The 27,308-nt window shown below is 39.4% G+C and overlaps 1 protein-coding gene across 1 annotated transcript in view; it reads right to left on the bottom strand.

Annotated features, from left to right (window-relative positions):
* Positions 1 to 27,308, bottom strand: part of KCNQ5 (potassium voltage-gated channel subfamily Q member 5) — a 515,760-nt gene that overhangs the window by 41,436 nt on the left and 447,016 nt on the right. Inside the window, exon 9 of the mRNA XM_042939160.1 lies at positions 22,093 to 22,313. Within this exon, the coding sequence (XP_042795094.1) occupies positions 22,093 to 22,313 (221 nt within the window). The remainder of the gene's footprint in view (positions 1 to 22,092; positions 22,314 to 27,308) is intronic.

Genomic DNA, 27,308 nt, shown 5'->3' with positions numbered 1-27,308 from the left:
TTATACCCCAGACAAGGCTATCAAGTGACCATAAACAGCCTGAACATTGAAAACCCACTGGTACCCTGTCACCATCATAACACTGGCAGCTGGACCTTTGCTCTCCAGGTAGCAGTTTGGATGGGTACTCTCTGCAGAATGTGATCAGCCCAAGAAAAAAGAGCTAAAGGTATTGACACTGGAAATTCCCCAAGAAATGGCAACCCCAGGTCAATGCATGGTGAGGATCAAAGGTGATCAGTCCCAATCATATGCTCAGAAATTCCAGTCACCTTCGTCATCTTCCACCCTTCATTATGAAAAGACATGCAAGGTTTACCAAATATCTGAGGAAAATTTCCCAAAGATAAACACCAAAATCAACTAGAAGGAGACTAAGAAAAAGAAAATTTCAAAACACTGTCATTAATATCTTTACAGAGATAAGGTAAGAGAGTATATCTATGAAACAAACATGGAAGCTAAAATAAAGGGACACAGTAAACAGCAACATCAACAGAAAAACTTAGCAATGATAGCAGAAATAAAAATCTCAGTAAGAGGTTGGAACATAAACCCTAGAATTGGCCAAAGCTTCTAGAAAGTACAGCAAAATCATAAAGAGGTGGAAAAGTGAGAGGAAAGAAAAAAATCAGAAGGCCAGTCCACAGGCACAGCTCATGGATTTCTGTAAGAGACAACAGAGAAAATGAAGAGAGATCATTAAAAACAAAGAAACAAACAGAAGATTATGAATTATCAATTTGAAATAACTCCTTGAGTGGAGTTACTCCTACTACAGTGGATAAAAATGTATCCATACCAAAAAACATCATAATGAAAATTCAGAACACAGGGGACAGACAACACGGGGGACAAAAAGTGGATTCTACAAGCTACCGAAGACAAAAACAACTCACTGCTGGTCACATACAACAATCAGAATGGCTTTGGACCTAACAATACTGAAAAGAAGCACACAGGGGTGCAATGTTTTCAAAATTCTGAAGGGAAATTATTTCCAGCCTAAAATTCGATACCAAGCAAACTATCAAGTAGCATGGGGATTTAAAAAAAAAAAAAAAAAAAAAAGCCATTTCAGACATGGAGAGTCACTTTTTTTTTTTTTTTTTTTTTGCTTTCCTTGCATTCTTTCTCAAGAATGTACTGTTTGATGTACCTCATCAAAATAGGAAAGTAAACCAAGAGAGAGGAGGACCCAAGCACAGGAGACACAACAGGAATCACAGAATGATGGTGAGGGAAAACTTCTGTGTGATCACAGTGTGCCAGGTGAAGACGTAATTGGTTTAGGCAGGACAAGGGACAGGCACACTGCCTGCTGTCAGTGTCATACCTTCTGTCAACATCACATCTTTGTACCTAAAAAGGTATTGGAGTTTTACTATCTGAAATACGAGTAAATCAAGAAAGACATGAATATGAGTCCCTATAAACTGGGAATTCAATCCAGGAAAAAGTCAAAAGAAATTCAAAAGATAATGGCTGTGGAGCAGGCTTAGAGAACAGTCAGCTTAGCTCTAAGGAGGATGGAAGATTCCAGGATGAATTCTCCAAGAAAAGTCACAATGGAATTGATCAGTTACCTGATGAAACCGATCCTGTGGAAAATCTTACTGACAGATTACTAGAAGATGTGGGAAGAATTATAAAAGCAATAATAATAAACAGGACATTTATTTATTACAGGGACAGCAAAAAGTAAGAAACAACTGTAGTGCAATGTAACACATATGCATAATGTAGACCCTGAATTTTGACTTATCAAAAAATTACAAAACCAAAACAATAAAAAAAATAAAAGTGAAAACAAAAAATAAAACCAAAAAAATTTGCAAAGCCTAGGTTGGAAGGATGGGAGGGTCTGCAGAAGAGACATAGCAAAAAAAGCAAAAAAAAAAAAAAAAAAAAAGGCTAAATCTTCATTTACTAAAATTGGAAGTAAATAGATAATGTTCAAAACTGATTAATCAGAAGGTAGTTATACACACCTGCTATCAAAAATATGGAAATTTATAAATCTCAGAAGAAACAGCCAAAAAATAGAAAGATTTGCTTCTAGGGGTGCCTGGGTGACTCAGTCGGTTAAGCATCTGACTTTGGCTCTGGTCATGATCTCACAGTCCGTGAGTTTGGGCCCAACGTCAGGCTCTATGCTGACAGCTCAGAGCCTGGAGCCTGCTCCATATTCTGTGTCTTCCTCTCTTTGACCTCTCTTCCTCTCTTTGACCCTCCCATTCATGCTCTGTCTTTCTCTGTCTCAAAAATAAATACACATTAAAAAAGAAAAAAGAAAAGAAAGAGTTGCTTCTGGAATGGAGGCCTGGGGGTAGAGCAGAAGAGCAGAGCAGGGAACCACCATATTCTTTAATAAAGGGTTTATATTATTTGACTGGAGTTATCAATTTAAACTTTCAATTTTATAAATGGTAATCATAAATTTAAATTTGTAATCGTAGGTTCACATGCAGTTGTAGGAAATAATACAGAGATTCTGTCTACCCTTTATTCAGATTTCCCCAATGGTAATATCTTGCAAAGCTATAGTACCATATCACAGCTGGGATATTAACATTGATATAGTCAAGATACAGAACATTTTCATCTCCTCACATTCTCCTTTTACACCATACCCTCCTCCTTCCTATTCCATAGCCCTGACCCCTGGCAACCACTAATCCGATCTCCATTAAATTTGTCATTTCAAGAATGTTATATAAATCATATAGTATGTGACCTTTTGGGTTTTTTGTTTGTTTCACTCAGTACAATTTCTTCGTCATCCAAGTTCTTGTGCATATCAATAGTTCATTCACCTTCATTTCTGAATAGTATTCTACAGTTTGTGGAAGAATATCTGGGTTCTTTTCAGTTTTTGGTTATTATGAACAAAGCTGCTGTGAACATTCATGTGCAGGTTTTATATGAACATACGTTTTCATTCCTTGGGCGCCTGGGTGGCTGTACTGGTTAAGCATCCAATGCTTGATTTTAGCTCAGGTCATGATCTCACGGTTTGTGGGACTCAGCCCCATATTGGGCTCTGTGCTGACATCTCGGAGCCTGCTTGGGATTCTCTCTTTCTCCCTCTCTTTGTCCCTCCCCAACTCTCTCTCTCTCTTTCAAAATGAATAAATAAACTTAAAAATTAAAAAAAATTTTCTTTGGGATAATGTCTAGGAATACATTTGCTTGGTCATAGGGTAGCTGCATGTTTAGTTTCATTGGAGACAACCAAATTATTTTCCAGAGTGACTCTATGTTCTACTTTCCCCTCAGCAATGTATGATTGGTCCAGCATCTTGAATCTTCCTCAACAATTTGTGTTGTTACTGTTTTTTTTTTTTTTTAGTCATTCTGATAGGTGTGTAGTGATGTCTCCTACAGTTCTAGTGGGCATTTCTCTAATGGCTAATTATATTAAATATCTTCTCATGAGTTTATTTGCCATCTGTATATACCCTCTTCGGTGAAATGTCTGTTCATGTCTTTCACCAACTTTCTAATTCATTTTCTAATATAATTATTTTGTTTATTGAATTTTGGAGTTCTTTATATATTCTAGATACTTATCTTTTGTAGGTGTGTGTTTTGCAAGTATTTCCTCTCATTCTGCAGCTTGTCTTTGATCCTCTTAATGAGGTAGTTCTCAGAGCAAAAGTTTTTAATTCGGATGAAATCCACTTTATCAATTTTCCTTTCATGAAAAATGCTTGTGGTGTCAAATATAAGAACTGTTTGCTTAGTTCTTTTTTTAAATCTTTATTTTTATTGAAATTTTATTTTGTTTTATTAAAATTTAAAAAAATTTTTTTTTAACGTTTATTTATTTTTGAGACAGAAAGAGACAGAGCATGAATGGGGGAGGGTCAGAGAGAGAGGGAGACACAGAATCTGAAACAGGCTCCAGGCTCTGAGTGGTCAGCACAGAGCCCGATGCAGGGCTCGAACTCACGGATCGCGAGATCATGACCTGAGCTGAAGTCGGACGCTTAACCGACTGAGCCACCCAGGCGCCCCTTTTTAAAAAAATTTTTAATGTTTATTTATTTTTGAGACAGAGAGAGACAGAGCATGAACGGGGGAGGGTCAGAGAGAGAGGGAGACACAGAATCTGAAGTGGGCTCCAGGTTCCGAGCTGTCAGCACAGAGCCCGATGCGGGGCTCGAACTCATGGACTATGAGAACATGAGTGAGCCGAAGTTGGACGCTTAAACGACTGAGCCATCCAGGCGCCCTATATTTTTATTAAAAATTTAAAATGTTTATTTATTTTTGAGAGAGAGACAGAGTGCAAGTGGGGGGAGGGCAGAGAGAGAGGGAGGTACAGAATTTGAAGCAGACTGTCAGCGTAGAACCCCATGCAGGGCTCAAACTCACAGACCATAAGATCATGACCTGAGCTGAAGTCAGATGCTTAACCAACTGAGCCACTCAGGCACCTCTGCTTAGTTCTAAATCCTAAAATGAATAGATTAAGATTTGGTGTATATGTACACACACACACACACACACACACACAGACACACACAATGGACTACTACTCGGCCATCAAAAAGAATGAAATATTGCCATTTGCAATGATGTAGATGGAACTAGAGTATATTATGCTAAGTGAAATAAGTCAGTTAGAGAAAGACAAGTACCATATGATTTCACTCATATGTGGAATTTAAGAAACAAAACAGATGAACATAGGGGGAGGGAAGGAAAAATAAATTAAGATTAAAAACAGAGAGGAAGGGGAACCTGGGTGGCTCAGTAGGTTAAGTGTTTGACTTTGGCTCAGGTCATGATCTCACAATTTGTGAGTCTGAGACCCACATTGGCCTTTGTGCTGACAGCTCAGAGCCTGGAGCCTGCTTCAGATTCTGTGTCTCCCTCTCTCTCTGCCCCTCCCCCGCTTGCACTCTGTCCCTCTCTCAAAAATAATAAACATTAAAAAAATTTAAAAAAAACAGAGAGGAAGGCAAATCATAAGAGACTCTTAACTATAGAGAACAAACTGAGGGTTGCTGGAAGGGAGGTGGACAGGGGATGGTTAGATGGGTGATGGATATTAAGGAGGGCACTTGTGATGAGCACTGGGTGTTATATGTAAGTGTTGAATCACTAAATTCTACACCCGAAACTATTATTATACTGTTTGTTAACTAACTAGAACTTAAAGATTTTCTCTTATTTTTTTAACAAAAGTTTTATAGTTTTATGTTTTACATTAATTAAGTCTGTGATTCATTTGTGTTAATCTTTATTACTTGACTGTTAAAACTAGGCATGCATATTACTATGGCAACATAGAAATTCTTTGAAAGAAACCTGAAAGACTTGTGAAACAATACTGACTCTTGCTCCTTGTGACACATACTAATTCCTATTCTATCCGACCCTATCCCCCCTAACCCCGTACCTTCCCATCTCACCTTGTTTCATTTCATTACAAAAATGCTAATGAAATTAGCTTGATTTCATGGCACTCTACCATAGATTGAAAAGGACAGTAGACACAGTCTTTCCTGCTTGGTGCCCATCCCTCATTGTTCAATATTTCTTTTTTTAACCTCTCCATCAATTCTATTTCAGATGTTTAAAAAAAAAAATCACCCCCTGCATTTTAAAAGGAAGATAATAAAAAAACTGTTTTTGTCCTGAGGTTTCTTGCCTGTGTCCTTTTCACGTGCTTCCTTATAAAGTGGCACACGTAACATGTGCCATGAGTTCTAAAGTGTAAGGGAGAGCACTGGCAAGTTCAGTGCCAGCTAAGACACCTAAAGCCTGGGAAGACGAGAGGTATTCCTGCTACTTTCTCTTTAAAGTTCTGTACCTTTCTACAATCACCTCCCAAATAGAACACCATCTCCTTATTCTTCACAAGGGCTACATTTTTGCTAACTTCCTAAAATATTATTTATCTCAACTTTCAGGACAAACTCTCAGCAATAGTTGATTATTCCAAGGCAGGTAAAACATCACGTGCCCAGTGCCTGCCAACTGTAGGAAACTCGACTGCTGGGGGAGTCAATCCAAATACTAATCTAAACATGCTTTCCACCTCCACTAACCGGCACTCTTGCAATTTGGTGAATTTGATTTTTAGTGTGTTTGTTTTGAGGTTTGTTAATTAGCAACATCCAGAAATACTAATTCACACTAATGAGGGATCTATTATGTAAGATACTACTGCACTTGAGCATTTTCTTTTTAAGATCAAAGATCCCACTTACACTGATTGAGTAGATAATTCATGCATTATCAGCATCTTAAATTATGTTAATTATGATATGAATTTCTCTAAGATTCTCTATTAAGGGTTGTCAATTAACCTTACTGGCTAACAGAAATGCTGGCAAAATTTCGTGCAATAGTTCCTGACACTTAATTAAAAGGAATCTTTCTGTTCTGAGTGATGATATAAAGCACCAGAGAGTTCTCAAAAACAATTAAATGGTCTCTTCTGCTAAAATTGCTGATGACACCATAATAGCGGCTTAGTAACTGCCCATAAGGTAAAAAGGAAAAATATAAAAACAGTTTTCTTCTTTTTAATTGCATACGTTACTATATTGACTGTCTCTATTCAAAATGGGAACACTGGGGTATATGTTCTTTTAAAATTATTACAACTATAAAGCAATACAAGAATTTCATTATCTTCTTAAAAATCACTCAATGCCCACTTTATTGAATACCTCAGCATTTAGTGATTCAGCAGTAAACACTTCTAATAGTATCACTCTTTAGGCTTCAGTGATGCATCTCATTTGTGCGGTGGCTTTTTACAATCCCAAAGCAATTTTTATCAATGAGGTTTAATGAGTTGACTCCTGAATAACTAAATATTAAATCATTTATTTGTTCATTATCTGTTCACTATTATTCACTGACAATAAATATTTTCTAAGCAACTATTATGTTGCCACACATTGTACTATCCTCTAGTAAACCAATGCCTCTCTTCCCCAACAAATGAATTATTTCTGTCATCTTTAATAAAGGCAATGACCCCTGGATAAATAGTAATAGCATGAGGTATAATAAAGATAACCTCATCTTTCGGTGATTATATAAATTATTCAACAGGAGGACTCTAAAATTCAGTCTGAGGAATATAGGAAGAAAGTTTGTATGAATATATAACTTTAAAACTTCCGTTTACCATTGATAGGAACTGCCATCAAGTACTTGAAGAAGAGAAGATGAAAACATGCAAATTAATCAAGACTAGGACTTCAACTAATTAAAATTAATGAAAAAATTGGTATTAATGAAATAATAAATAATAACAGTCCATTCAACTTATTGAGTGCCTATTCTGTGGTGGGCATTGTGCAAGGATTTTACACACATTCTATCTCATTATTTTTTATTTTACTTTTTTTCCATTTATTTTTGAGAGAGAGAGACAGAGCACAAGTGGGGGAGGGGCATAGATAGAAGGAGACACAGAATCCGAAGCAGGCCCCAGGCTCCAAGCACAGAGCCCGATACAGGGCTCGAACTCACCGACCGTGAGATCATGACCTGAGCTGAAGTCGGACGTTTAACCGACTGAGCCACTCAGGCGCCCCCCCCCCCTTTTTTTTACATTTACGTTATATCTCATTATTACACAAACACCCTGTTAGGTAGGTATTATTTCAGTTACTTGACAGACACAGGGAGAGAGAGAGTGGGAGAAGAAGAGGGAGGGAGAGGGAGAGAGACAATAAACTAAAGTGCCATGTGGTTAAGTCACTTGCCTCATCTCATCTAATCTAGTGGGGAAACTAGGATTTGAAACATGCTCCATTTTATTCCCCAACTGGTTTTTATATCAAAAGTGGTTTTTCTAACTGCTGTTGGGTTAATTCAGTTTTCATAAAAAATTCCTCAAGAACTCACCATACTCAAAGCACTGTGAGTTTTCTCAATGGACAACTCCCGACTTTGAGAAAATGTATTTAAAAAAAATTCATATATACAAATCTACTTCTGTAGACTTTTGTAGTTCCACTAGTAAATCACTTAAGTATTTGTAATACAGGGCACATCATAGGCTAGCAGGAATGCCTTTATTAGAACAAACGTTCAGGTAATCCTAGCAAAGCCAAGTGACTATAGCAAAGCAAAGGCCAACCATTTGCAGGTAACCAGGAGAGTCAATGATCTGTGCCTGATAGCATCACCTCAGACAGCCTCCTCATATAGGAAAATAATTGAACTAAGTCAAATTACAAGAGTTTGAGACCAAGACAGACAGTACTTCACCGTAGGAAGAAACATTCTGAATCAATGACAAAGTGGCTTAAAAGAACTTATTTAATCCTGTCTCCAAAAGGATGAGATGTGTCTTCTTTGAATCAAATTCAGAGATATCTGACCTCAACCAAGGCAGTCATGGTTTGCAATGGCCTGTCAGACTGCAGAGTTACAAATCTCCATTACTCATTAATCAAATCTATTCGGGAATTCAAAATGGATCTGGGAAAATTTTCTCTCAGCTTTCAATTTTTATTAGGCTAGCAGTGATACTGTCAGCAAATGCCATTGTGTAAACCTTTTAGATACCACTTGGACTAGGTTGTCCAGAGATAGCAATGTTTAAGTGTTGCTTTCAAAAAACAAACGTGGGGGGCAGTGGCTCCTAGGTGGCTCAGTCAGTTAAGTGTCTGACTCTTGATTTCAGCTCAGGTCATGATCTCAAGGTTCATGAGACTGAAACTTGTATCTGGCTCTGTGCCAACAATGCGGAGCCTGCTTGGGATTCTCTCCTCTGTCTCTGCCCCTTCCCCCCTCATGCTCGCTCTCTCTCAAAATAAATAAACTTAAAAAAACACAACCCCCCACCAAAACAACAACAAAAAACAAATGGGAATTACTGTGGTGCATTCCCTTATTTGACACTTGAGGGTACGGGGGAGAGTCCTTGTAGTAGTATATACAGTGACAAAGGGGCATGGCTTGAGATTTTCCATATTAATTGAAACAGAGGACAAGACAATCATTTGACTAACACTAAACTTACAGCTGATTTGTACCACATTTCATTCATTCATTTATTAGCGATATGACCTACATGAAAGAAAGATGCTAAACAACATGGTACAACATGTAAGAGCTTTGGAATTATATCTAAATGCAATTTCAAATCCCAATTCTGGCATTTAGACTGAACTACATGGGCAAGTTATTTATATTTTCTAGATATTGATTTTCTTATCTGCAAAATGGCTGTGTGGGTATTGAATGAACCAATAGAAAATGCCTAGTCAATGCCTGGCATACATCAGGCAGGAACAATGCTGTTTTCCTTCCCTTTCCTTCTTAGGCTCTAGAAGTGAAGGAAACTATAGGCAATAATGCAAAACAAATCAGACACCAACACATGGGTTAACAGAACCAATAGCACAGTGCAAAGAATAAAAGCGAATATGCTCCCAGTGACTAGGGCAACAGGTTGCCATACTGCTGACAATACTTAGGGCTCCTCGAATTAAGAGGTGGAGCCTCTTTCTCCACCCCTTGCAATTGAGGTGTCCTTGTGATTTGCTTTGGCCAGGATGCAGTGGGATTTACTCTGAGAATTTTTTTTTAACTTTATTTATTTGAGAGAGAGAGAGAGAGAGAGAGCAAGCATGAGGAGAGGAGGTGCAAAGAGAGAAGATCTGAAGCAGCCTTTGTGCTTATAGCAGAGGGCCTGATGTGAGGCTTGAGCTTGAACTCATGAACCGTGAGATCATGACCTGAGCTAAAAGTCAGACGCTTAGCCGACTGAGCCACCCAGGCACCTGTCCTCTGAAAGTTTAAGCCTAAGCCTCAAATAGGCCTTACAGGTTCATTTCACACGGCTCTTAAGGGCTTACCTCCACTGCAGGGAACCAGCCCAGCCTGCTGGAGGCTGAGAGACCACATGGAGCAGAGATGAGTCAGCCCAGCTGAGGCCTCCTTAGGCAAGTCAGCCCCCAGGCAACCCAGCAACTGATCACAGATGTACCAGTGAGTCTAGCTGAGAACAGAAGTACTGCCCAACAGAACCGCGGGCTAACTAAATGGTTGCTGTTTTGAACCACTGAATCTGGGGGGAAGGGAACAGTTTTGCTGTAACAGATAACTGATACAAATGTAAAAAGACATGAGGTCGTGACATTTTTCAACTGAAACACAAAATCATGGGAACACAGGTTCAAAACAATTTGGGGAAGATTAGTCACTGACTTCAACAGAATGATGTGGTACACCAGTTGCTACTGTATTAGATTAATGAAAAATGCAAATTTCTCACCAGTGGGGAGTTAGGGGTTTCATGTGCAAATGAATCTTTGTAACTGGAGGTACAGAGATTAATTTTCCCCAGGCAATATTCTTGTGAGGTTTCTGCATTTTCGGAGTCCAGGAACTGTTGTTATGCATTGTACATGGCAACAGAGGAAAAAGATGGCAAGGAAAGAAAAGCTGGGAAAAATTAGACATTGAAAATAAAATAAAAGGAATTTGGGACAATGTAGTGAGTTTCATACTGCAGATAGCATAAAGGAAGCCTGGCTGGCTTGTCTCGTTCCTGTCCATTGCAAAGAAAGGATCCCGGCCTTCCTCTAACCTTTTATTTTCTTCTTTACCAAGTAGAACACCCCATGAAAGCGATTAAATATAATTTTAAAATTGTGTCATATTGGTTTCTCTTTGTGAAGCACACAACTAAGTGTGCCTTTGGAGGAAATAATTTGCGATCCACGGATGAAAAATCACCATGCAGCTGAAAAGCGCTTCTCTTAAATATGGGCTAAATCCTGTGATTTGTGTAATGGCTAACTTTGTGCTGATTTTGTGCGAATTTCAGAGGTCACCCACAGGTTATTTCTGAAAAGTACCAAGTGTGAAAAGTGAGGAAGATGCCTTTTGTTACCCCTGGGTGCCAATCAATACTGTAAGGGATGGGACTGGGCAGTAAAATTTACAGGCAAATGGAAATTCTTTGAGGTGGTCCTCGTCATGTCTACTTACTTCGTTCGCCCCTTTGGTGCCCAGGAAAATGCCAGCCCTGAGCAGTGGTCTCCAAATACCTGTTGACTTGAATTGAAATGTGCCAGTTAAAGGCATATCCAAATCCTGTGAATGCTCCACTACAGAGAACACACAGACACCTTGCAAGGATAGATGGGGCCTACTTGACACACTTCTCAGGGCTATAGCTGACAGTGAGAAGGGAAATCAAGAAGGGGGACTGGTGAGAGGGAAGAACCAATGGGAAGCACTCTGCCTCACAGAGAGATGAGACCAGGGTCAGGACAGAAAACGAGTCCCTGGAGTCCCTCAGCCGATCCCCACCTGCCCATATGCCCCACCTGGTTGTCCACTTTTCAGTTTGGAATTGCCAGGAGGATAACGGTAATGGTTAAGGAAGAACCAGAACAGCAGCTATAGAAGCCCAGGTTTGGAGGAAAATTTCTTTGGGGTTGTCTGGTTCCATCTGAAGAGCCTAGAAATCTCTGAATGTCGATCCTCCAAGTTTGGGTTGAAAGCTTTCGATGATGGACTCCATTCCATTGGTGTGAGGTCTCTAATTGTTAGCCTGTCATGATATAAGTAAAACTTAGTATTGTGCACTTGGTTCTAGCTCTGCCCTTTGACGTGACCAAGAACATCTCTTCAGGCTCTTGAAGTAGCTGATAAGAGGCCCCACATTCTAAAAAAAATTTTTTTATGTTTATTTATTTTTGAGAGAGAAAGAAAAAGACAGAGCATGAGCAGGGGAGGGACCGAGAGAGAGGGAGACACAGAATCTGAAACAGGCTCCAGGCTCAGAGCTGTCAGCACAGAGCCGGATGAGGGGCTCGAACTCACAAACCATGAGATCATGACCTGAGCCGAAGTCAGACACTCAACCGACTGAGCCACCCAGGTGCCCCTAGGGCCCCACATTCTAAAAGAAAGTGCGCTAGAATAGATGTTAGAACACTGGTTTTGCTACTGACTAGCTGGTTTCCTGCTCCCTCATTTTCTTTTATTTTTTTGTCACACTAATTGAATGCTCAATATTTTGTTAATATTACTTTTTGAAAGGCTGCACTAAGAATGGAATGTAATAATCTAGTTATAATGTGATCAAGGTTGAGGGTCAGGATGTGACTGGTTGTTTTTGTTTTTGTTCTTTTTTTTTAATATACTACATAGAATACTGGACATGAAGTGTTTAGACTAGAGGTCACAAACCCAAATGCGTTTAGAACCAGGCAGGTAATGAAAACATTTGAAAGAGATGGGAAGCTGGTGGTTGGAGTTCCTAGAAAGACAACGGAGAATGGTGGGTTCTGTGACCTGAAAGACAAACCCAATTTACAGTTATTTGTGGTAGCTAGCCTCTAAGATAGTCCATCAATGACATCTACCTCCTGGTACCCACCCCTTTGAATAGTCCCCTTCTGCGTTGTACCAGAGTTAGTCTGTATGACCACTAGCATATGAAAGAAGTGTCACTTCTGAGGTGAGGTTATAAAAGACTGCAGCTTCTGTCTTGGGTACTCTCTCCCTCTCTCAAGCATGCACTCTGTATTGAATTACTAACTTTGGGGGAAGCCAGATGCACGTCAGGAGGACACTCCAGCCGATGGGGTAGCCGATGTGTGCAAGGAAACAAACGAAGGCTGCCAGCAAATGCTCCATTGCACCTGGAAACAGATTCTCTCCCATTAAGATGACTTTTGTGGCCAGGGAATAATTGGTGGCAACCCCATGAAAGACTGAGTCAGAATCACCCATCTATGCTGCTGCTGAATTCCTGACCACAGAAACTGTGAGATTATGTGTCCCTTGTTTTTAACTGCCAAGTTTGGGGCAAATTGTTATGTATCAATAGATAACTAATACAGTATTCTAATTCACTTTAAAGCACCAATGGACACATCAGCACACTATGATGTGCTGGTGAAACAAAATTCAGAGTTCTGGTTTATAACCCAGTTTCCCAGGAAGACTTGGTTCTGTGGAAGTAAAAAAATATATATATGGTTTAAAGCTGCACGCATAGGTCATTTGACAGCTTAGTTTCTGCTGGAAGGAAGGAGGTGGGATTCATTTATAGCTTATATCTTAAGCAGGAAGCTATTTTCTCCACCCATAGGAACAAAATATAATTTTCCCTATCACTATAGGGTGGCAACAAACATTGGGGCAGAACCTAGAGAAATCTGGACAGATATTCTGTTACAAAGAGTGCTTGAATTAGAATAGAAAGCTAGGGGGAACTCCAGTCCAATCAAAATAGAAACACATTTCTTCAGTAATTAAAAACCAAAAACAGGCGTTTCACAGAAAGTATTGGAAAAAGCAACCCTTCCCAGAAATACGATAAATATAGGCATACTTGCTTTATTACGCTTCACAGATACTGCTTTGGTTTTTTTTTTTTTTTTTTTACTTATTGAAGGTTCAAGGCTTCAGTGGAGGAAGTAAGGGCAGATGTGGTGGAAATAGCAAGAGAACCAGAGTTAGAAGTGGAGACTGAAGACGTGACTGAAAGGCTGCAATCTCATGATCAATCTTGATTAGATGAAGAGTTGGCTTCTTATGGATGAGCACAGAGAGTGGTTTCTTGAGATGGAACCTACTCCTGGTGAAGATGCTGTGAAGATTGTTGAAATGACAACAAAGGGCTTAGAACATGGCATAAACGTAGATGAGAAAGTAGCAGCAGGGTTTGAGAGGATTGACTACAATTTTGAAAAAGGTTCTGCCATGGGTAAAATGCTATCAAGCAGCATTGCATGCTATGGAAAAATCATTTGTGAAAGGAGGAGTCAATTGATGCAGCAAACTTCATTATTGTCTTATTTAGGTATTTGCCACAGCCACCCCCACCTTCAACAACCACCGCCCTGATCCGTCAGCAGCCATCAACATTGAGCAAGATCCTCTACCAGCAAGAAGATTATAGTTCACTGAAAGCTCAGATGATGGTTCACATTTTTTAGCAATAAAGTATTTTTAAATTAAGGTATGCATACTTTCTAAAAATGTTTATTTATTTTGGGAGAGAGAGTGAGAGAGAGAGAGAGAGAATGTGTGTTTCTGCACACATGCGAGAGTGGGAGAGGGCCAGAGACAGAAGGAGAGAAAGAATCCCAAGCAGACTCCAGCTGTCAGCATGGAGCCCAATGTAGGACTCAATCACATGAACTGTGAGATTATGACCTGAGCTGAAGTCAAGAGTTGGATGCTTAACTGACTGAGCCACCTGGGTGCCCCTCATAGTGTTTTTTTTTTCTTATTTTTAGACATAATGCTTTTGAACACTTAATAAACGGCAGTATAGTGTAAACATAGCTTTTATAAGCACTTGGAAATCAAACATTTCCTTTGGCTCTCTTTATTGTGATATTGTTTTATTGCAGTGGTCTGAAACCCGACCTGCAATATCTCTGAGGTATGCCTGGACTTAATCACTTACAATCTGTAACCAGATATTGAGAGTTCTTCCCCTACCATCCACCCCCCATCCCCACTATAATAATACAAACATTGGAATAAAGAAGCTGATCTTCGGGGGACAGGAATAGTATAGGACACACAGGAGAGAACTAGGATGTGTCACCAAATGAAGAATAACAGACTGAATGGATAAGGAACCTGGACAACTAAAGGAAAAAGAAACCTATTGACCAGAATTGAGAAAATTTCTCCAGGTAATGGTTTTCACCAACTCCTTAGTGAAGAAGGACTGAAAGTGTATTTCAGAACCCTACTGAGTACCCTTGATAGGCTTTTGCATAGAAGGATGCTAACAAGTAAGTTGGGCATACAGTGAAGTATGTTCTATCGTGAAAGAAAACCCCCACATTTTGTAATAGAGCTCACAGGAGTGGGCATGCTTCTCACTCAGGGATACCCTGCCAGGAACGTGTACAAACAGAAGCGGAAGCCCTAATAGAATACCACTTTGACAAGAATTGTTTCTGTCAACACAATGCAGAGTCATTATCAGGTAATTTCAGAAAGTGCCAGGAAGCATCATATTTTGTGGAAAATTTTAATCAAAGTCTGGCTGAAGCTAGGCCATCAATAGGGAAAATCAGGAAAAACGTTAAGTGCAATGTGATGCTTGGCATTTTGTGGAAACACCAAAAATGTCAACTGGGGAGACTGAGAAAAACATGAGGGAAGACGATGCCATTGGAAAATAAGTGTAAAAGAGGATTAGTATAAGATGAAAGACCCATGTGCATAAATTAGACAAATATGAAATGTTGGTGGCTTGTGATTTATACTGCTTGGAAAAAATATCCCATTGTTTGTACAGAAGTCTGTTAATTCAGGATATTGTCAAAACCATTGCACTAAAATCCTTCCTTTTTGTCAGTATTCTTGTCAATCTTATACTGATAATCTCAAGCATGAGTTTTAGGGATGGTGGGTCTGGGGCCTGGAAGACAGAGGTTAGAGGAGAGAGGAAGGGGATGGATGGACTTAGTATCTTTAAGAGGAGTTGAGGGTTCTCTCATCTCATGCTGTGCATTTCAACTCTGTTGCTATTTTTAGGTGAGACTCCATTAATTATTATGAGCCTGAAAGGGAAGAAGGAGTCTCTAAGGAAGCTACTTGAGGAGGTGGTGAGGAAGGCAAGAGGCCCCCCCCCGCCCCACGCCTGTTTGCCTTGGTCAAGGTAATGATAGGAAATGTACTGGCTGCTTGTGTGTGGGAAGGGATTATTTTATCTAAATGGGGATTCATTTATTTTCCCCTACATTTTCCTTTACTATTTTGTCTTCTTTTAAAATTTAAGGAGGTAGGCCAGTCTGTGCTCACTGCCTCATGGAAATTATGTGGTAAAAGAAAGGAGAAAAAAAAAAGATTTCTAAATCTGGCTTGTACGTTTAAAAACCATAGACACTTGGAAGAACAGAAATGACATATAAACAGAATGTTTGGGAGAAAACATGCTTAAGGGCATTCTTCCTCCTCAGCCTCACAAAGTAGAAAAGATTTCTTGGCTGTATCAGACACTACTAGAGGTTGCTTTCCCAATAGCCGATTCCCAAACATAAATCCTCAAATCTATCCAGTTACCATCTCCCTTTCCCCTGCTTGATCCAAGGGTTTCTGGGGAGTCTGGCCCCAGATCCAGGTACTGGATCCTGACTGAGACTGCAGATGCCCAATCATTTCAGGCACGAGACCCAATCCCACAAAATGACACAAATGGGCAGTTTTCCTCAATTTAACAAGAGATACCATTGTAATTTGGTCCCTTTTCTGCCTCTCAAAGTGTTGTGTCTGGAGAAGATGCTTAGAGCTGCTGCAGCCATCTTGCTCCCAGCCCGAGGAGGAGGCAGGCACACAGATGGGAGGAGTCAAAAGAAGACCCAAGAGAAGCGGTATCTAAATCAAGTCAGGATGATTGATGCCAGGAGTTTTCTTACCTCTGAATTTCTTTTTAAGTGGTAATATACACTTCATTATTATTTAAGGTATTTGAATCTGCTTCTTTTGTGTCCTGTGGCCAAATGCACCCTAACTGGTACACTGGCTGAGGAGAGAAAGGAACATGGAGAAGTGAAGAGAGAAGAGATACTAACAGTGCCTGCAACAGGGGATTGGCCACAAGGGATCCCCACTATTGGAAAGTATTCCACATCTTTAGCCCACTCAGCTTCTGCTCAGGTGAACCCCCCACATCTCCTGCACTCAGGCCATGCCAGTCTTTCTCAGAAACATCTGGGAGGATGTGCCTCTCATGGCAGCCAGCATGAGCCCTTAGGATTGTCCAGCAGAGTCTCTACATTCCCCTAAAGCGGAAGCAGTGTTACATATGTTGAGACATGCAGTTTATACATGTACGTGGGTTGGATTTTTTTTTTAAACACGACAGGGAGGAGCTACCTCAAGTTACCTCCTTACCCTTCTCTGTCAAGATTATTGTATCTTTGAGTGCACTTCTTTCTGAAAGGCATTCCCAAGTACAGCAGCGTCCAGCAAGTATAGCCCTCCTTGACTACAGACTAGCCACCAGAAATCTGGACTTTCCCCATCTCTAGTTTCATTCTCGTGGATTTTGGCTGCTTGGTACTCCTCTTACTTGCAGTATGCCACTTTCCATTTGCTTGTCTGTTGTTGATAGCCATCCATCCCCTGACACTATGTTTTGCATCTTGAAACCGGCCTTAGATGACCTCACCATTTGCCTCCCTCCCTGGGTAAACAGACACAGATCAGCACGGCTATTATCCTGAGGTTCTTCCCAGATACTAGATCAAAACAGAAAGGGTCATCTAAAGGCCATTTCCTTCATTTGCCTAATCTTCCACCTCTGGCAGTCTTTGAAGATGATATAGTTCTTAGGTTGGCATTGGGGGGGGGGGGAGCGTTGGGAGAAAGGCAAGATGGGATGGGATAGTGTCAAGGTCAAATTATTTATGTGGGAAGGGAATCTGACCAATTAAAGAGGGAAGAGTGAAAGTGAGTGGGGGGAAGGTGGCAGGGAAAAAGAAGAAATGAAAGAGGCTTAAAGGGGAATTGATATGACATTTGGGAGCACATCTACAAATGTGTCCTAAGAGAAGACCATGAAATTAGGCTGCCTGGATGTGTGCTGTGGCTCCCTTATTTCTATGTGTTAGTCTTTGGGCAAGTTTTTCAACTTCAAGTCTCAGTTTCCTCATCCATAAAATGGGGATAATAATGTACCCACTTCATAGGGGTATTGGAAAACTTGAATGAAATAATAGAACTAAAGCACTAAGAACATTGCTTGCCACAAAGAAAGATACAATAGATGTTACTTTTATCATCATTATTTTATATGTTGAGAAAAAAAAGATTTCTACCCTACCTAATTTTTAAAAATTTTATCTCAAAAATAAAAACTGCATATATTTAAAGTGTATAACATGATGACTTGATATACATATACGCATTGAAATGAAATTGTGGTATAATTATATAATGGAATACTATTCATACTTAAAAAAGTACATCCTGCCATTTGCAACAAAATGGTGAAATAAGACAGACATGGAAAGAAAAAGATTGCATGATTGTACTTATATGTGGAATCTAAAAAATTCATATCCTACTTACTTTTAAAAATTATATGAAGAAGCTTAATACTATTGATTGACCAATGGAAAATTTCTACCTCTTATTATTGGATTTATAAACTAAAAATACTGTTCATATCATATTGTTCAAAATAAATTTTCTATGGCAATAGCACACCAGTCCCTTATAGTTTAATTTCTTCCTTCTGCCATATGTAAATTTCTGATTTCAACATCTGCCTATTACTTTCCACTTCTCTGGTATACATGAATGTGGAATATTGGAAGACAGTTATGCCCTTTTTAAGTGCAATATAAAATTTCATAAAAATTACAGCAAAAAAGCCTCACATGGGATATTTAATAACTTTTGTAAGAGTCATTAAATTATAAAAATAATACCATCTGTAGTAAAAGGTATCAGATTTGGCAGGAATTATTAAAATTACAGATTAACCCTAAGTTTCCCTTGTTTTTCCATGATAGTATCTTTTAGTTACAGGCCCATTATTTTCCAAATGTAACTGAGTTACTAAGTTAAAGGCCAACTGGGATTTTCATTATTCTTTCTGTTATTCATCCACTCTCTCTGAGCTGTTCATGGGCAATGAAATGCCTAAAATATGTACAGGAAGAAGAGAAGTAGAAGAAAAGAGCCTCAGAAATGAATGAGCAAATAGATCTGGAATAATTGGGAGGTGGTTGTGGTGCTATATATTATTTTCTATGGGTAATAAGTGGTTTTTAGACATACTTAAAACTGGGAGAGACACTATAAATAAAAATCTATAATTGAAGTCAACATTTTATTTGATAGTTACTTCTGTTTTTTTCTTTCTTTCTATAAAAAGAATCTTCCAGGGGTGCCTCAGTGGCTCAGTCGGTTGGACGTCCGACTTCGGCTCAGGTCATGGGTTTGAGCCTCACGTTGGGCTCTGTGCTGACAGCTCAGAACCTGGAGCCTGCTTTGGATTCTGTCTACTTCTCTGACCCTCCCTGGCTTGCACTCTGTCTCTCAAAAATAAAGAAACATTAAAAATTTTTTTTTATTAAAAAAAAAAAAGAAGCTTCCATTTTCCCAAGCCCTAACGTTGAGTTAAACCAGAGGTAAAGATTCTGGACTACTGGAGAAAAAGGGGAATCAGGAGACATGATCTTCTGCAGGTGGGCAGCCAACAAGGCTGCTTCCACAGAACAGCAATCAGGCCTCCTGTCACTTGTGGAACTCAGAACCAACTGAGATGGGCATCAACCAGGGAAAAACACTTCCTTTCTAACCAATGGAACTGTACTTGTATGAAATGATGCAGAAAATGGATGGCAGGAGACCTTTCCAATTTGTTATTTATTAGAGAATAGGACTTCTATTTCTATCTGTCTGACCTCTGAGACATCTTTGCAGTAACTGAAATACTGTGATGGATAGTGCTGACTCTAGGAGTCTTTGAAAAATGTTTTCCCTCTGGCCAAACATACAAGTAGAATTAATTTTCCATATTCAGGAACCAGATCCTATTGATTTTATATGCAGATGTGCTCAGCCAACCATCAGGACCTCACAGCACAAAGAATATTTTTTGAGGCTCCCCCCCATTGGAAGAGTGTGGACCCACTGTGGGTCATGCATGAATTTCTAGCACAGTGAGAACTCAGGATTAGGTTTGCAGATATTGGCACACCCCAGCTTGTCCAGGGATGCTATGATGTGGGTGAGCAGGAGCTCTGTTACTGGCTGAACTGTGTCCCTCCGAAATTCATATGTTGAAGTCCTAACCTCCAGTACCTCAGGAATGTGACTCTATTTGGAGATGGGGTCTTTAAAGATACAATTAAGTTAAAATGAGCTCAGTAGGGTGTGCTGTAATCCCATCTCATTGGGGTCTTTATAAGACGAAGAAATCTGGGCAAAGATATGCATGGAGGGAAGAGGAAGTGAAGACACAGGGAGAAGGTGGCTATCTACAAGCCAAGGAGATTCTCAGACTTCTGGCCTCCAGAACTATGAGAAAATCAATGTCTGCTGTGTAAGCCACACAGCTGTGCTACTTTGTTATGGCAACCCTAGAGCCTAATACAGCTCTATTTGCACTATGTTAAACTTCATTAGACAATCCATGTCTACACTCAACAAAGGCTGTTCCCCAGCGCTAAGACAAGGTGCTCTTTCTACCTCTTGGCAGCTGGGGAGAGGGAATCAGCCTAAGGAGAGGGATTTGGTGACCATCTGCTAGACCAAGGGCCCCTAGAGTTGGGGAAAGGGAGAGGGCATTATGAAAAGAAGGCTCGATTTTTTTTTTAATAGAAAATCATCCTTTGTTTTCTTTTGCAAAACTTTACATGCTCACTGTAGAAATAATGGGAAATACAGATGAAAAAAATGGACAAACAAAATGCAACTATGATCTCACCACTTGGAGGTAACTGTTCATACATTGTTGTAAATCTTTCCAGACCTTTTCCTATAAATACATGAATTTACACACACATACACACACACACAGCACAGCAAAATGGAATAGTTTGTTTTTTTATGACCATCTTTCCATGTCAATAATTTTTGATTTATAGTATCATTTCTAATGTCTGTTATTATTTCATTATATTGATTATATTCTAGAAATGGAATTGGTGGGTGGGATGTGTCCAAGCCTAGGCATATGTACAGGCTTTTGATATATGTTGCCAAATTGCCTTCCAGAAATGATGCATCCATTTATATTCAGAAAGTCTATTTTGAGTGCAACATAAAGCCCTGTAACGGGTAACTCTTTACTCAGCTGTTCATGGGCTTTCAGCCAAATTCCTGGGGAGGAGAATGTGGAAACCAGAGGACACTGAAAATCTGTGTTGCCAGTGACTCAGGACACTCACAGGCTTGATGGGGGAGTGTCCAGTGCTGGTTGAGGGGGCATTTCCTACCTCGGTAGAGTGATAGGCAGAGTGGAGCCTGGCAGGATGCGTATGTCCTTTGGCCAAGACGGGAGCTGCAAGCTCCAGCGGGAGAGGCCGTGTTGGGTTAGCACCTAGGCATCTACTGGGAAAGCATGGCATCCATGGAGTTGTGGAGAATGAAGAGGTGTGAAGAGGGGACTCATGCTGCTCACTTGATAGTGGGGATCATATCTCTGGGGATCTCTGAATGGGCTGGGAGGGACCCTTCGGCTGAGGTTCCAGGGATTTTACTGCAGGGAGCCTGAGATCACTGAGATTATGACCCCTGGTTGTTAATTTTATCCCTCAGGCTTTCAGGGCCTGGGAAAATACAGGTTATACCAGGGAATGAGTACAGAAGGCCCGATAGCCTTTGCAGTTTTTATGCATTAATGGAAGATGCTGTTTGACTTTGGTTCTTTGCCCAGTATAAGAGATCCCAGGGGGGCATACTTAAAAGGAAAAGCAAGCTAACCTTAAATGAAAAAGGAACTATTTTATTTTATAAACATGAAAATTATACGGCACTCAATAAAATGTGTTGGCAAGTAAACTCCTGACACATTGTATGATAAATAAAGTAGGCTAGCTCCTCTTGGGGGAAGAACTTGAATTCTACTTATCGTTAGATTAAGAACTTTCGACAGGAATCTTTCTAGGGAAGATAAACCATGGTCTCTGATTTACTGGTGGATAGAGCATAGTAGAAAAGGGAATAGCACCTTCATTGTTGTCCAGAAAGGGATTGTTACCCTTCTTACTGTGTTTCAAGACATTCACAGAGCACCTGGTCATCTTTGGGCCATGGACCTTTGCTGGTCAGACATAACCTATACATGAGAAGGACAGTCACGTTGATCTTGATATGGACTTTGAGAAAGAATAATGTATTGTAGATAAGAGTGAAGAATTAACAGCAGTTTGACTTCTTTGTAATGTAGATTTAGCTGCCAAAGTTGCTCCCAAAAGTAAACTTATGTTCTGTACATTTGCCCAAGGCAATGAATAAATTTCCAATAAAACAAACAAACAATTCTTTCCTTGGGGTTGTTTTCTTCTATCTTCAAGTGGTACCATGGAGAATTAATTACTTCATAATCTTGCTCATGATAGCTTATCCAATTAAACATAGTTATGGAAAAACAGGGCTTACCGTCTATCACTGGTTTAGGCTGAGAACTTTTGAGGCGCAGCGAGGGCCGGAAGCGGGTTCGGTCGTTGAAGCTCCAGCTTTTCTGCACTTTGGTGGGGCTGCCCTCGGCTGTGATGTCGGTGCTCGGGGACCTCCTGTCACCTACTGAGGCTTGTCTGCTCTTAATACTCTGGCCCCTTGGGCTAGCCATGCGTACTCGCTCCTTAAAACTTAGCTTCTGACTGTGGACAACAGAGGCATGATTATTCCATTTCAAGCAATCTCTTCCACTCCACTTGGGTAAATACTTTGATGAAACTGTATATTATATTTCAATAGCGTTTTCAGCGAGTAGGAGCATAGCAATATATTCTTCCCTTACTGAAAATCTGAGCTTTATTTAAACTCTCTCTTTGCATTCATTTGAGCTCAATCACACTAGACAGGTATGCACACCCTTCCTGGATTCCTCATAGAAAGGACTGAGATCGGGCACGGTAGTTTGTACACAATTACCCTGGAAACAACCAAGAACTGGTTCGGTATTTGCTTTAGAAACAGACTTTAGCTTTAACCTCAACTTTAGAGATGAAAAAAAAAGTTATTTTTTATTTGGGAAAATATCTCTTTGTGATTTCTAAGCCTTTCTACAGGGATGACAGTTACATATACATATATATCTACATTCTGCATGCATGTCATATTCCAGGCAAGATTACGATATCCATAAATTCATGCAATCTCGTATCAGTTGGTGGTACTGCATACATAATATTAAACATACAACACTTAACACCCATTTCTTTAATGCTCGCATTCATTCTTGTGAGACAAAAACCACACAATGTAGAACAGCCCCAACATATAATGAATGTGATGACTGATTAACGGAATGAGATGTTATGTTCACTAACACAATTTCCTGCTATTAAACAGGTTATTGATTTGCTGTGGCAGCTACTGGTAAATTATATTTGTTCAGACATTCAGTTCTCAGATGCCAGCTAGGACTGAAATGCTGTGTGCTGATCAAGGAAGCATCAACAACAACAAAACCCAAAGTGCATCTCCGTGCTTTCCTAATCAAAAGATGTAGTGTGATGTGGTGGGAAGGGTAGGCTGGAGTCAAAGAGACTTGAGGTTTGGAGTCCTCAGCTCCAACATAAAGATGAAAACAGCAGCGTTGCTAAGAGATTTTTGTGGGAATCAAATGAATGGTAGGAATTGTCGTGTACCCATTTTGTTTGTGTTCTTGTTTCATTTCTAAACCACTGTTACTCACTAGAAAGTGACACTGTTATCCAGTGACAGGCCCGGGACTCTATAGGGTCTGAAGAAATGAAGGGTGAAGGGTCTGAGGGCAGTAACTTGGAGCAGCCACTCTGAGATGCTGAGATTGCAGTCCTGCTGCAGCCTTTGTGGGGCATGAAGGAGGCAGTGTTCTCATGGACACGGATTATCTGAGACGAAGTGGAGTCCTTGTTTTTTCCACTTACCGCAATGTCCACTGTCCCCAGCTGCAGCATGCCAACAGCAAATGTGTTTAGTGGATATGTGTTTTGTAGCTAACAAGAAACAGTAACATTTATTTTTCCATGCCTAGTTGCTTAACAAATGATATTCTAAAAAGACACCACATTTTATGTGTTTACATGAAGACAAATCAAATAATGCACTGCGGTGATCAGAAAGTCCTGGTAACAATAAACAAGTTGACCATGCAGCTGACAGCCCCCCCTCTAAAATGCAGACATAGCTAAGTCCAGCGTGACTAGCTGAAGGCACATGCAGGGAACAGGCCGGGCAGTTTTGTGATGGGGTCAGGTGGGTTCAAGAATTCTTTAAAACAATCGCATCAGTCAAAGGCTTCCTTTGTACTTGACAAATGCATGATTAAATGGTAGGTCACATTAAACAACAGCAACAATAACATATAAAACTGCATCTTTTTATGCTCCGGTTAGGTTCTTCACGTCATCCCAAACCTTCAGATTATTTAAACAAATCCTCAAAGGGACAGGGCCCAAAATGTCTACCCTTTTCAAGCTTTTTCTTTCTTTCTTTTTTTAAATAGTAAAGATTTCATATCTCTTCAGTTTCAGCACATCTGTTCCATCATTTAAATTTATGATGATCGGGTTCAGGAACATATGCTCAACTCTGCACCTTTATTTCAATTAATGAATGGTTCAAGTTTACACAGCTATCATTACAAGTATTCTCACTATACTTCATCTAATTGATTATCTTTTCTGGAGTTAATAGATGCTAATTACTACAGAAGGCCGAGTTTAGTTAATATCAAATCATTTTCTCAAACTTTAAAGATTTATCTCTTTCTTATACTAACTAAATGAAGAGGAAACTGATGAAAAAATCATAAAACCATTTAATATGAAATTTAGTTTTTCCATTTTAAAAATTTCAATTACTGAAGAAGTAAAAAAATCTAAAATAAGCATCAGTGTCACACCTGGCATGGTTTATCTGCAGTCACAAAACATTTAAAAGCAATTGCTTCTATGGAAATAGTTTTTAAAAGTTGCCTCTATGAAACATTTTGATATTATCTCTAATAATCAATGGAAAGTGAAAATAATATTAGTCTCTGAATCTTAGTACTATTTAAAGCACTTAAAGTTGATAGAAATGAATTCAGGTACTATTTCCCTTTTTGTCCTTCTCAACTGCATGAATATTTATTTGCCAATGTCTATACTAAAAAATAGCAGAATTATTTTTAACTGAATCCAACATATTACCTATGAAATTAGAAGAAAAAAGATGTAATGTTTTCACTCTCTCTTTTGACATAATTGTATGAAAGTTAAGAATAAGATCTTAACCCAGAACTTTTTAACCAGGCAAAAATTTTGTTCTCCAAAGCAAAGACCTGTTCTTACAAAAAGCTCACTTTTGTTAGTTTTTCTACTTCTTTTCCCCTTTGGAAATCAACAGAGCATCTTGTTTAGATGACTATTAACTTGATTAGATGAATGTTATTGAAAATGCACATTGATTAAAAATATAAACTCTTTGCTCGTCCATTGAAGTTTGCATTATTTTCCTGCTTTTTTTGCCACATCTATAAACACAATTTTTTGAGGAAGATTTATGTAACAATATTTTGAGGAAGACTGTCAAAGATTATTCCCAGGAGACCAAAAAGGTGGTCTCTCTCTGGAGAAAGTAACCAAAAGGACATCGTGGTCATGGATTGCGGCATCTTTGAGTATGCAGTCCCACCTTCCCATCTGAGGACTATAGTGGGGGAGCCTGCACAACTACTGGGAATTCTGCAAGGGAATTCTCTCTCTAGGAACCAGATGTACAAGTTACTCAAACGGCCCAACATGCAGGCTACTACCGGTTGTTCCCTGCCAGGGAACTATGTGGCATTACTGTAACCCCAGAGTAATCCTCTTGGACCTAGAATGCTATAGTTCTTGTTATCCTTAATTATGGTTTTAGCCCTTCATAGGATAAGCATTCAACAAATTCTCGCCCCAGGCACAATATGGCAACTGAGCCAAAACCATCCAGTGCGTGCGGCAGCTCAGCAGTTGTCCTACCACAAGGGGGCGCCAAGGGGCTGACTGCCAGTGCTGTGCGGGACCCTGCCTATTTGTCCCTGGGGTAGAGTATCAAAGCAGGCAACAGGCAACAAGGAAAATTACAAGCGGGTTGAAAACCTCATTCAAGAAGTCCTTAGGAAGAGTGAGTCTGAGCAGGGCTCAGGTAGGATGGCGGTGTAACCTGGTCATGCACCTGAGGTTAGTTGGCATTCTCAAATTTCATGTCAATAGCCGGGATGCTGGGTACCTCTGCTTCCGTGAGGTGTACATTCTGAAGAGCTTCTGCTTATTACTACAGAACTTACTAGGAGTGAGGGAAATAGAGCAGCACATTACTAAGCATTTCACCACCATGAAAGTGCTCAGGGATTTCTTTTTCTTTTTAGAACAAAGCCATTTGACTTTATTGTTTTTCAGATATAAGTATACAGACTATTTAAGCAGTGAGTACTAACTATGCAGTTTAATCGTGCTGCTGGAAATATAACCAGTGCTCCTAATGGTTAGGCTGAAATAACTGGATGTGAAATAGGGCATTACAGATGATGGACATCTATGTGTTAGCATCTGATTCATATGAAAATTAAGAAGATAAATATTTTAGAAATAGCAATCCTTGTAATAAATAGCAATGCAACAGAGTAGAAATGAGGAACAAAATATTTCAGAACTTAAAAAAATAAATATTTATAGGAATCAATGAAGTTGATACCATTAATTGCTTTGAAATATAAAAAAAGTTTCTTGATTTGTATAAGACACCTGTAGTTATAGTTAATATTGGTAAATAATTGTCAGAATACATGCTCAAAAAAGTCAGAAGAAAAGATTCTAGGTCACTAGCTTGTTAAAAAAAGTTTCTTACTGTAAGTCGTATGATGTGTTTTTAAAAGACTAAATCCTTTCCCTCTATCAATAAATGAGAACAGAAGGAGAGACCATTTTCAAAAGATTATTTTTGAAACAATCTAACATTTTGCCCATAAGGACACAAGTTGATTATGCTGAAAAAAGAAGTCTAGTCTTACTTAGTTTAACAACACATGCAGATCATTCTTTGCGCACAGAAGAAAGAAAATGTAAATAATGGAAAATAAATGCAGACGAAATACAAGAACACACAGTCTTTTCTGTCAGCATTCTAGAGTTCTCTCCTAAGAGCCATTCATCTCAGAACCTTATGAAGCCAACCACATAGGAGCTATTTGGACAGAGCACTCAGTGGATCACAGCACAAGATGATAACATAATAAAAGAGTATCATTTATGCTTTAACTTTTAAGACATGCATCCTTGTAACAGTCTCACAAGAACCTGTTAAAGCAACTTTAGATAGTCTACTAAGAAGTCTGACAGAGTTCTATTTAAAGCTATACACTGTGATCAAGGCAGCTTAACTATGGAGCAGGCACATAGCCAACAATTGTTGATTAAGGAGACAGGGTAAGCAGAGGCAGCGAGATTTACAGATCATCCCTAAACCTCCATTGGCATGATCTATTCTCGTAGCAATAAAAACCTAGTAGGCAGGAAGAAGTAAGAGCCTTTTTGTGGCAGTGTGCTCTCGACGGCTAACTGACTTTCTTGTCAAGGAGGAAAGGAGGAGGACATAAAACCTCAAGGTGAGAATATTGGCTTAATCTGGTTAGATGGTTTATAGGT

Source organism: Panthera leo, chromosome B2 (assembly GCF_018350215.1).
Source record: "Panthera leo isolate Ple1 chromosome B2, P.leo_Ple1_pat1.1, whole genome shotgun sequence".
NCBI lineage: Eukaryota > Metazoa > Chordata > Mammalia > Carnivora > Felidae > Panthera > Panthera leo.
This window is presented reverse-complemented; position numbering and strand designations above follow the sequence as displayed.